General features: G+C 41.0%; 1 protein-coding gene across 2 annotated transcripts in view; it reads left to right on the top strand.

The window, feature by feature from the left end:
* The window catches only part of LOC144682814 (E3 SUMO-protein ligase RanBP2-like), an 85,365-nt gene that overhangs the window by 39,286 nt on the left and 33,573 nt on the right, over positions 1-12,506 (top strand). Inside the window, exons 16-20 of one of the 2 annotated variants that reach the window (XM_078545558.1) lie at positions 4,014-4,223; positions 4,789-4,872; positions 5,699-5,840; positions 6,525-6,619; positions 6,704-11,363. In XM_078545558.1, the coding sequence (XP_078401684.1) occupies positions 4,014-4,223; positions 4,789-4,872; positions 5,699-5,840; positions 6,525-6,619; positions 6,704-11,363 (5,191 nt within the window). Of the gene's footprint in view, positions 1-4,013; positions 4,224-4,788; positions 4,873-5,698; positions 5,841-6,524; positions 6,620-6,703; positions 11,364-12,506 lie in introns of those variants that run through there. The other variant, XM_078545559.1, reaches the window with a different exon arrangement.

The following is a 12,506-nucleotide window of genomic DNA, read 5'->3' as shown; positions in this document are numbered from 1 at the left end:
TGGGGGACTTCAATGGCCAAGTCCTAAAGGACATAGCTGCTCGACTGGGTCTGCGGCAGGTGGGGAGGGAACCAACAAGAGGGAAAAACATACTTGATCTCATCCTCACCAACCTGCCTGACGCAGATGCATCTGTCCATGGCAGTATCAGTGGGAGTGACCACCGCACAGTCATCGTGGAGACAAAGTCCTGCCTTCACATTGAATCCTCCATCATGCTAAATGGAATAGATTTCAAACACATCTAGCAACTCAAGACTGGGAATCCATGAGGCGCTGTGGGCCATCAGCAGCAGAATTGTACTCTTAACACAATCTGTAACCTCATGGCCTGGCATATCCTCCACTCTAGCATTACCATCAAGCCAGGGGATCAACCCTGGTTCAATGAAGAGTGCAGGAGGGCATGCCAGGAGCAGGAGCAGCACCAGGCATACCTAAAAATGAGGTGTTGACCTGGTGAAGCTATAACACAGGACTACTTGTGTGCTAAACAGCATAAGCAGCAAGTGATAGGCAGAGCGAAGCAATCCCACAACCAACGGATCAGAACTAAGCTCTGCAGTCCTGCCACATCCACTCGTGAATGATGGTGGACAATTAAACAACTCACTGGAGGAGGAGGCTCCACAAATATCCCCATCCTCAATGATGGAGGAGCCCAGCACAGCAGTGTAAAAGATAAGATTGAAGCATTTGCTACGATCTTCAGCCAGAAGTGCTGAGTGGATGATCCATTTTGGCCTCCTCCGGAGGCCCCCAGCATCACAGATGCCAGTCTTCAACCAATTCGATTCACTCCACGTGATATCAAGAAAAGACTGAAGGCACTGGATATTGCAAAGGCTATGGGCCCTGACAATATTCTGGCAATAGTACTGAAGACTTGTGCTCCAGAACTTGCCGCACTCTTAGCCAAGCTGTTCCAGTACAGCTACAACACTGACATCAACCCGGCTATGTGAAAAATTGCCCAGGTATGTCCTATACGCAAAGGCAGGACAAATCCAACCCAGCCAATTACCGTCCCTTCAGCCTACTCTTGATCGTCAGTAAAGTAATGGCAGGGGTCATCAACAGTGCTATCATGCGACACTTGCTTAGCAATGATCTGCTCACTGATTCCTAGTTTGGGTTCCGCCAGAGCCACTCAGATCCTGACCTCATTACAACCTTGGTTCAAACATGGACAAAAGAACTGAACTCCCGAGGTGAAGTGAGAGTGACTGCCCTTGACATCAAGGCAGCATTTGACCGAGTGTGGCATCAAGGAGCCCTAGCAAAACCGGAGTCAATGGGAATCGGGGAAAACTCTCTGTTGGTTGGAGGCATACCGAACACAAAGGAAGATGGTTGTGGTTGTTGGAGGTCAGTCATGTCAGCTCCAGGACACCACTGCAGGGCTCCTCAGGATAGTGTCCTAGGCCCACCCATCTTCAGCTGCTTCATCAATGACCTTCCATCATAAGGTCAGAAGTGTGGATGTTTGCTGATGATTGCACACTGTTCACCATTCGCGACGACTCAAATACTGAAGCAGTCCACGTCCAAATGCAGCAAGACCTGGTCAATATCCAGGCTTGGGCTGACAAGTGGCAAGTAACATTCGTGCCACACAAGTGTCAGGCAATGACCATCTCCAAAAAGAGAAAATCCAGTCATCGCCCTTTGATGTTCAGTGGCATTACCATCACTGAATCCCCCACTGTGAACATTCTGGGGGTTACCATTGACCAGAAACTGAACTGGACTAGCCACAGAAATACAGTGGCTACAAGAGCAGGTCAGAGGCTAGGAATCATGCGACCAGTAACTCACCACCTGACTTCCCAAAGCCTGTCCACCATCTACAAGGCACAAGTCAGGAGTGTGATGGAAAATTCCCTACTTGCCTGGATGAGTGCAGCTCCCACAACACTCAAGAAGCTGGATAATGTCCAGGACAAAGCAGCCCGCTCGATTGACACCACATCCACAAACATTCACTCCTGCCACCACTAAGGCACAGTAGCAGCAGTGTGTGCCATCTACAAGATGCACTGCAGGAATTCACCAAGGCTCCTTCAATAGCATCTTCCAAACCCACAACCACTACCCTCTAGAAGGACAAGGACAGCAGACACATGGGAACACCACCACCTGGAGGTTCCCCTCCAAGTAACTCACCATCCTGACTTGGAAATATATCGGCATTCCTTCACTGTCGCTGGGTCAAAATCCTGGAACTCCCTCCCTAACAGCACTGTGGGTGTACCTCCACCATGTGAACTGCAGCGCTACAAGAAGGCAGCTTGCCACCACCTTCTCTAGGGCAACTAAGGATGGGCAATTAATGTTGGCCCAGCCAGCAAAGCCCACATCCCGTGAATGAATAAAAAAAAAATGGTATGCTGAATTTATATGAGACACTTGTAAGACCTCAGATGGAATATTGTGTACAGTTCTGGGCACCATATTATAAGAAGGATGTGAACACATTGGAGAGAATGCAGAAGAGGTTTACAAGAGTGGTTCCAGGGATGAGAAACTTCAGCTATGAGGGTAGATTGGAGAGGTTGGGACTGTTCTCCTTGGAGAGAAGGTGGCTGAGAGGAGATTTGACAGTGATGTTCAAAATCATGAGGGGGCTGGACAGAGTAGATAGGGAGAAGCTGTTCCCACTCGTAAAAGGATCAAGAATGAGGGCACAGATTTAAAGTGATTTGCAAAAGAAGTAAGTGTGACATGAGGAAAAAAAACTTTCACACAACGAGTGGTTCGAATCTAGAATGCACTGCCTGCAAGTGTGGTGGAGGCAGGTTCAATTGAGGCATTCAAGAGGACATTAGATGATTATTTGAATAGAAACAATGTGCAAGGGTACGGGGGAAAGGCAGGGCAATGGCACTAGGTCATAATGCTCATTTGGAGAGCCGGTGCAGACATGTAGGGCCAAATGGCGGCCTCCTGTGCCGTTCAGATTCTGTGAAAGTGGGAGACCTTACATTTGCCACGGATTTACCCATTCACTTAATCTATGAATATTTTTATAAGTTTATGCTTCTGTCTACACTAACGATGTTGTCTATCTTGGTATCATCAGCAAATGTGGATCTGGCTTTCTACTCCATCATCTAATTGAAAAGATATGAATCCATGAATAAATACTGTGAACAGTTGAGGCTGCAACACAGATCCATGCAGTCACAATGCCAATTAATACCTGCCAATTCCCCCTACTCTGTTTTGCTCAACCAATTTCCTAACTAGGTCAACCTAGTCATTTTTATGAACTTCAGCTTTAGCTAGCAGTCTCTTACTTGGGACCTCATCAAATGCCTTCTGGAATGTGCATGGCTGATAGCTATTTGGCTGACACTTATGTTTACCTTTGGTAAATGAAGAGAAGAAAACTGTTCTGAAGAGTCATACAGACTCGAAAGGTTAACTCTGCCTTCGTCTCCACAGATGCTGTCCGAGCTGCTGAGTTTTTCCAGCAATTTTTGTTTTTGTTTCAGATTTCCAGCATCCGCAGTATTTTGCTTTTATTACAGAATGAAACTGTTATTTATGCTTGATGTGCAACAATACTTGAGACATTAAACTGAGACCAGAACTTCCTGTTCAGCTGGACACTGGCACAAAGAGCGAAGACTGTCTCCTAATTCCTACCAATTCCACTAAAATAGATTAATTGGCCATTATCCCGGCTGCTGTTCATGGGATCACATTCAAGTTTCTTGCGGCATCGGCCTGCAAAAATCATTGATTTGGCTTTCCTTGGTGCACTTTACTCAATTATTCAGAGGCGAAGGCTAGACACTATTTTTCCCTTCTGAAACCTTGGGTTGGGAAATAATGCTTGTGTTTTTTCTAGTGAATATTTGAAGAAATTAATCAGTTTAGAATATGAATTATTTCATGCTTTTCCTTCGTTTTGAGCCAGTATGCAGCTTTTATGGTTTTGCCTCTTCTCTCCTTGCCAAACTCTTCCCCATTGTTCCAACTCATTTTATAATGTGGCTTTTCACTAGTTGCCTGTATCAATAGATACAGTGAAAGAAATGATGGAATTGGTAAATCAACATCTTCAAGAATATAAAGGAGATGTGCTTGACCATGGAGAAGAAATAAATGAATGTTCCCAGACAGCTGAAAACGGCATTTCTATGGAGTCATTACAGGTCAAACAGTCTACCCCATCTCCAACAAAGCTTACTCCATCACCAACCAAGAGTTACAAGGTAAATTTAGTCTTTTCAAATTGACTTGAGTTCTACAAATGACAGCAAGGCGTAGACTTCCATTTCATACTTTTAGTAGAGGGATAACTTTGTGTCGATGCTCCCCACCTGATTTTTTTTTCCTTTCATACCATGTACTCTGCATTGTTCTTCTAGATCAGTGATACTTCAGTTTTCATCTTATATCTGACTGCATAACTACAAATAAATATTTCAACATGATCAATGAATATTGTCTCAACTTTGTTAAAGCATTAAGACCAACTGGAAGCTATATTTCTTAATTATTGATGTTTTGTTTTAAAATTTCTAAGAAGCTGAATGATTACACAGATAGTAACATTATGGATCCTTGCAGTTTCAGTGAATTGAAAATAACTAAGGACTGGATATTTTATTCAGTTACTTAGGAAGAAGAGGAAGATATTACTTTGAATATAATTTTAACCTTTAAATGCCATAATAAAGGTTCTAAGTGTCTAAGCTGTTCTATTCTGAATTTTTTCCTTGTGAGAAATAGATTTTATAAATTGATTTTAGAAATTATTTCATGATCTTTCTTCAGTGGTCTCCAAAAACTCCACCTCGTTGGGCTGAGGATCAGAAACATTTATTACAGATGCTTTGCCAACAAGTAGAACAACTGAAGGTATGATGTAATCTTTGGAAATTTAGAAATTTTATGTGTAGCTAATGATGAAAAATTGGTGAAATGATGCATATTTTGACCCTTTTTAACTTGTTTGCCTCGAGTGCTATTTAGTCACATCTTTCAGCATAATTATTTGTGATTTTTACCAATTAATGTATGTCCAGTTTTACATCAAATAAAATGCAGTTGTTTCATGTAGCCTAACATAATGTGATGTATTACAAAGTAACAATGTGTTTTGCAATTCATGCAATGTGCTAAACCACTTGAGCAAAATTATCCAACATAAAATTATCAAACCTGAAACCTGTTGTAAACTTTATATGTATAGGAGAGGAGCTCATTAGAAGAATAGGCCAATTCCATATATTCGATATCTTGTCATAGCAAAAGAACCTCTAGTGAAATTCATGGTACAGTTTGTAGCAATATACTTGCATTAATTGAAGGCAGAAACTTCTAATTTACTGTAAATTCAACTGTAATATCTTGTATAGGATATAATGCCCTCTATACAGGGGTTAACCAGAGTATGAATGTCACAATTTGAGCCTGTATTCTGAGTGCAGGGAGGTGTTTGTATGTTCCCTAATAATTTCTGGGTGTCTTCCAATGCTCATGTTGTTCCAAAAAAGCAATGTCTGGAGTCTTAGTTCTCCCTTTCGCCTTTGTTTTAGGAGCTGTATGGCTGATTTGAATAGAGCATGAATCTGCTCCTGGTCAATGCTCATGTTGTCTTACATTGATGCATGAAAATAAATGCCTGTTTTTTTAAAAAAAAAGTCGTTTATGATAAATTTGAGATTTTTCCATAATGCTCCAGGATGAAGTGCGTGAACTGAAGCTAAATAATTCAAATACAACTGAATCGTCACGTTCGCGATGGCACACAGACAGTTATGGTGCAGATACCCATCTGGAAAACTACCAGGGAACGCACAATTTTCAGGGGGCACCTTTAACAGGTAAATCCAATGCTCACTATGACTTCCATCTATGAAATATGCTGAGGGGAGAAACTGTCTCAGAGAGAATGAAGATGGACTATCAAAGTTACCATGCTTCTAGTCCATAAAATAACAATGAAGTTACTTTTTGCAATAACCTATTATAACTAAATGCAATCATTATGTTTAACTGTATGCATGAGTGTTAAACAGTAAGCAATATAATTTGTTTGTAAAAGAGAACCATTTAAATTGGACCCTGGCTGTTTTTTATCCTAACGCTTAATTTACATGTACTGTTCTAGTTTGTTTGGGTAACTTGAGGTTTCAAAGTAAAATACTAGTTCTATATAAAATGAATTGATTGTTTCAATTCACAATCCCTTTATTTCTGTTCATGTAATTGATCTGAGTGAGGGTTTGAAGAATTAATGCTAAAGTAGAAACAGTGATTTAAATTCAAAATTTAAAAAAGTTGCCCAATAATCATGAACAGTGGGTTCCAGCTTGTTTAAAAAATCCCTTCAGAACAGTTTTTGGCTCAGGCTGGTAATTTCAAATAAAGCTTATTCAAATGCTGTTTATATAAAATTATTTTAAAGTAGTTTTTTTGTTTTGTTACTCAGTTTGACACTTGTGTATTCTGTTAATAGCCATTGAGACATTTACGTAAAAGATGCAAACTAATGAATAAACTCTTAGTTTCTACCTCAGGACCCTCTGTGTTCTACAATCAATCACCAGCATATAACTCCCAGTACCTTCTTGGAACAGCAACCAATGTGACTCCAACCAAGGTACCTAACAACATGATATACAGCATTTCGAGTATGTGTATGCATTGACCATCTAATATTTGACAGTTGTTTTCCTTAAAATAGCCTCCTGCATATGGAATTGGTCGCATTCCACCACAACAGTCCATGTATGGATATCAACAGCAAACTCATACTCCACCTGTTCAGACCAACTCAGCATGTATGTATTCACAGGATATGTATGGAACACAGTTACGTTTTGAATCTCCTGCAACTGGATTACTTTCACCATTTGGTGAAGACTACTACAATCATGGCGTTCCACAGACCAGCACAAACCCACCATTGCCAGAGCCTGGTTACTTCACTAAGCCATCAGTGGGAATGCAGCTAACTAAGCCTACGGAAACTAAGGGGATAGAATTTGGAAAACTCAACCAACAAGTGCAAAATGAAACCACAAAGGCTTCCTTGGTTACTGGAATAATGCATTCCACACCAGCAACAACATTCAAATTTAACTCTAATTTCAAAAATAATGAGGGGGATTTTACATTTTCATCACCACAGATGAAGGCCCAGACACCACCTTCATCTGCCAGTGATAGTCTTTTGGGCATTTTAACTGCAGGTAGATGTGTAAAAAGTGATCAAATTGTAGGTCACATGTTTACACCAGAAGCAGTACCCAGTCGGGGAAGCTTCTTTTCCCTTAGAGGGCAGGACCCTTTTGATGACTCTTCAGCTCCGAAGCAAAATAAAAATTCATTCAACAATGTTTTGAGTAACCAGTCATTTGGTTTCATGGCTGCTGGTAAGACAACTGGAGTCAATGTAGAAGACAAAGGTGGTGAAAGTGATGGAGACAGTGTTCCTGATGAAGATGGTCCGCATTTTGACCCAGTTATACCGCTTCCTGACAAAGTAGATGTGAAAACTGGAGAAGAAGATGAAGAAGTACTGTTTTCCAACAGAGCTAAGCTCTTCCGTTTTGACACTGAGACCAAAGAATGGAAGGAACGAGGCATTGGACATGTGAAACTACTACAGCACAGGGCATCTGGCAAAATCCGACTCCTGATGAGACGTGATCAGGTTCTTAAAATCTGTGCAAATCATTATATAACAGCAGACATGAAATTGAAGCCAAATGCAGGATCTGATAAATCATGGGTCTGGTATGCTTTAGATTATTCTGATGAAAAGCCAAAACCTGAACAACTAGCTGTCCGATTTAAAACTGCTGATGAAGCTGCATTGTTCAAAACCAAATTTGAAGAAGCACAAAACTTGGTTAAAGGTCAGAAGTTAAAATCGAGTGGTCTACCCGGCCCAGAAAAGAAAATGGGAATCAAAATCAGGGCTGAGAACACACACTCAGGTGCCATCAAGTCTGCAACTGAAGAGTCCAGATTTGGTGCTCAGTTCATCAAGAAAGATGGCGAATGGGATTGTAACTCATGTTTTGTACGAAATTTTGCAGCTGCTTCTGTGTGTGCAGCCTGCCAAAGTCCTAAAACCATTATGGGAAAACCGGGTTTGCCTTCCATTTCACAAACCTCAGTGCAAAATGGAAGTGAAGTTGGAGTAACTGAGCAGATTGCTACAGCTTTTACTAAAACAACAGGATTTGGTGACAAATTTTCAAAGGAAGGCCAATGGGATTGCAGTGGATGTTTTCTCAGAAATGAAGCTACCTCATCACATTGTGTAGCTTGCCAGACACCAAATGTCAGCAGCAAGGACAGCATTACTTCAGCCATTCCAGCACCTGCAACATTTGCGTTCAGTGCTAAGACAGACTTTGCAAAGCCGGTTGCACCTGCTAGTTTTGGTCCACCATTTGGAAAAGCAGATGGCCAATGGAACTGCAATGCATGTAGTGTCAGAAATGAAGCAACTGCACTGAAGTGTGTGTCTTGCCAGACACTAAGTCCATTTTGTAAAGATTCTGACGTATCGTACAACCAACCAGCAACCTTTAAGTTTGGCCTCGACAGTGTGTCTATGAAAACGCCAAAAGGATTTGATGCATTTAGCAGAAAGGAGGGACAGTGGGATTGTGACACTTGTTTGGTAAGAAATGATGGCAATGTGGCAAAATGTGCATCCTGTCAGACACCCAAACCTAATGGCGACATTACAGTTGTTACATCTATGGGCCAATCAGCATCAGCCTTCAAGTGTGGTGAGAGAACATCTGCACAGACAACATTTGAAAGGAAGTTTGCTAAAAAGGAGGGACAATGGGATTGTGCCACTTGTTATGTGAGAAATGAAGCAAATGTGGCAAACTGTGTAGCCTGTCAGACACCTAACCCAAACAGTAAAGCTGCAGGTACTTCAACTGCTCCTGTCCCCTTTGGTATTGCCTGTGTTTATACTAAATCTGAAACGCCTGAATCAGGATTTAAACTTAACTTTCCTGCAAGTGGCGTTAAATTTGGCCACAGTAACAGCTCATCGACTTTCAAGGTTGAGGCATCGTCATGTCCGCCTTCACAACCATTTTCTAGTACTGCATTTTCATTTTCTTCCAGTCCAAGTGGTGGGTTTAAATTTGGGTTGCCTGATACGAACAAAGACTCTAGGGATAAAGGTAACCAGCCACTGCAGGAAGGATCAGCTGCGCTGTTTTTAAAATCTTTTGCTGAACAGCAAAAAGAGAGAGAGAGAATACATTCGAAATCTAGTGGAGACACAAATCAAGCATCTGATATTTCAAGCCAAAGTGAAGATTTTTTTCTGGGTAAGAACACCCATGCCTCTTCCTTTGCTGACCTTGCAAAAACTGCAGATAAAGAATTTCAGTTTGGTCATAAAGATCCTAATTTCAGAGGTTTTGAAGGAATGGGCCAGCAGCTGTTTTCAACATGCATTACACCAGCTGCTTCTGCAGAAAATGAAGATGATGAATTGTACAAAACTGAAGAGGGAGATAATATTCATTTTGATCCTGTTGTTCTCATGCCTGAAAAAGTAGACCTCATTACAGGTGAAGAAGACGAAACATTACTTTATTCTCAGAGAGTTAAGCTATTTAGATTTGATACAGAAACCAGCCAATGGAAAGAACGTGGTGTTGGAAATCTCAAAGTTCTCCAAAACAAAGCTAATGGCCGTCTTCGGATACTAATGCGTCGAGAGCAAGTCTTCAAAGTGTGTGCAAATCACTGGATCACGACCACAATGAATCTCAAACCCTTAATGGGCTCTGATAGGGCATGGGTGTGGCTGGCTAGTGATTTTTCAGATGGCGAAGCCAAACCAGAACGGCTAGCAGCAAAGTTTAAGACTCCTGAATTGGCTGAAGATTTTAAAGAGAAATTTGAAGAATTCCAAAGGCTGTTGCTAGATATTCCGCTGCAGACGCCTCATAAATTATTAGACAATGGCAGGACAGCTCGGCTAATACAAAAGGCTGAAGAAATGAAGAGCGGTTTAAAAGACCTGAAACATTTTTTGAAAGACGAGACAGGAAGGTTGAAAGATGAAGGGAATGTAATTTCTGTTTCTGAAAGCAGCAGCACCTCTGGTTTAGTAATTAAACCACATTCAGAAAGTACTGGGCCTACATTGGAGTGGGATAATTATGATCTACGTGAAGAGGCCTTGGATACAAGTGTATCTAGCACTGCATATGGGTCCCCCGATACTAGCAGTCCGGTGAGGAAAAACCTCTTCCGCTTTGGCGATTCAACAACTGGGTTTAACTTTAGTTTCCAGCCAAGCTTGAGTCCATTAAAATCTCCTAAACTGAACCACAGTGGGTTGTCTGTGGGTACAGATGAAGATTCAGAATTTGGACAAGAGGAAGAGAAGGATATTCAGCATTTTGAGCCAGTCATTCCACTACCTGATTTGATTGATGTATCGACAGGAGAGGAAAATGAGCAAGTTATCTTTTGTCACAGAGCCAAACTTTATCGATATGACAAAGAAGTATGTCAGTGGAAAGAAAGAGGAATAGGAGACCTGAAGATTTTACAAAATTATGATTCTAAAAAAGTTAGAATAGTTATGAGACGGGACCAAGTGTTAAAAATTTGTGCCAATCACTGGCTGACGCCAGAGGTAAGAATTGAGCCCATGAAAGGAACAGAAAAAGCCTTTATTTGGAGTGTTATGGATTTTGCAGATGATGAGGCAAAGATGGAACAGTTAGCTGTACGATTCAAGCAGCAAGAAGTTGCCAACTCCTTCAGAGACCTCTTTGAAGAGGCTAAGAAGGCTCAAGAACAGGGAACATTAGTCACACCATTGTCTTCAAGGGGGAATACACCAAGAGAATCTCCTTGTGGTAAGATTGCAATATCAGTGCTAGAAGAAACTATTAAGGAGGCAACAGAACAGACAAGCACATGTGTTGCGTCTCCAACCAGTGCCGTCAAGTCAGCAAGTACTTGCTTGACAGAAGCACCATCATATGCCTCTATGTCTCCTCCAAAATTTGTATTTGGATCTGATTCTGTGAAGTCCATCTTTAGCAGTGAGAAAGAGAGGCCGTTTACCTTTGGTAGTTCAGCAACTGGATCCTTATTTGGTTTCAGCTTTAAAAATACAGATTCTATATTAAAGGACCAAGTACAAAATGGCACCTCTGCCATTAAGAACAAACTGCAGGAAGCAACGAGTGGTGGATTTGATTTTTGTAAAGCAGCTGCAACTCTATCAAAGTCTACAACAACCAGCTTGTTGCCTTCAACCGCAACAGAATGTGTTGAACCTGCTTTTGCAATGAAGGATAAATCCAGGCACACTGCATTTAATGTGCCACAAGCTGGTAAGTTACTGTAATAATTCAAATAATAAGTTAGGATACTTGAAACAAAAACAAAAATTGCTGGAAAAACTCAGCAGGTCTGAGTCTCTGTGGAGAGAAAGACAGTTAGTATACTTGTTTGCTTCAGTCCAGTTTGACTACAGGAAGACCATTGGTGGTCCTATCTTTTACAAAGCTGCCTCTGATCACTCTTTTTCCATTTCTATTAACACGCACATTGTTTTACCAGCTATGTATCCCCCTACAATCATCCTGTGCTCCTAGCACTATTTCCCACCTTACCCCTGTGTTTTTTTCTGTTTCCTTCGCTCTCATTTATAAATCAAGCCTCTTCAATGCATCAGTGCTGTCTAGTTCAGTTACTTCACATGATAATTAGTTTCTCATTCTTGCCACATCTTGTGTAAAAAAAAAAAATCCATCTAAATTTCTTTCTGATCTGTTGTGGCTACCTTGTATATTCTTACTTGTTCTGGACTCACCCACAAGTGGAAATAGTTTCTCAGCATCTACCTAGTGGACACCTTCATAATTTAAAAAATCTGTCAAGTCTCCTTTTGACCTTTCAGTGAAGAGGCCTAGTTTTCCATTCATCTCAATTTTGGTAACATCCTTGTAAATCTCGCTTTCTCCAGTTCTCCAATGCCCTTTTTTGTATAGAGACCAGAATTGCATGTAGTAATGCAAATGCAATCTAGCCAAGGTTTTAAATTTAATATTGCCTTTTTTATATTGCTTTCTATTGTTCTAGAAATGAGCCCTAGTACTTTGCAGGCTATATTGCTGTATCAACTTGTGTTTATCAATTCCTGGGCCTCCCTGCTCTGATATCGTATTTAACTTCTTGCCTTACAAGAAATGTGACCTCCACATTCCTCCTACCAAAGCGAATCACCTCAGATTTTTCCCCATACTCTGAAATACCATCCCTAAACACCTCTGCCATGCTACTACTTTTTTTATTCAAAAGCCTCCTGAAAGCCTATCTCTTTGTTAATGTCTTTAATCACAACCACTAAAACCTTTTCTCCTCGCAATGTTTCAGTTATTTTCACCTCTGAATTAGTTTTACTGTGTTGAAATCTGACCTGGAAGTTACAAATTGAATGAGATAAAATGAAGTGATAAATCGGTCATTGGGGC

This window comes from Cetorhinus maximus, chromosome 7, assembly GCF_964194155.1.
Source record: "Cetorhinus maximus chromosome 7, sCetMax3.hap1.1, whole genome shotgun sequence".
Taxonomy (NCBI): domain Eukaryota; kingdom Metazoa; phylum Chordata; class Chondrichthyes; order Lamniformes; family Cetorhinidae; genus Cetorhinus; species Cetorhinus maximus.
This window is presented reverse-complemented; position numbering and strand designations above follow the sequence as displayed.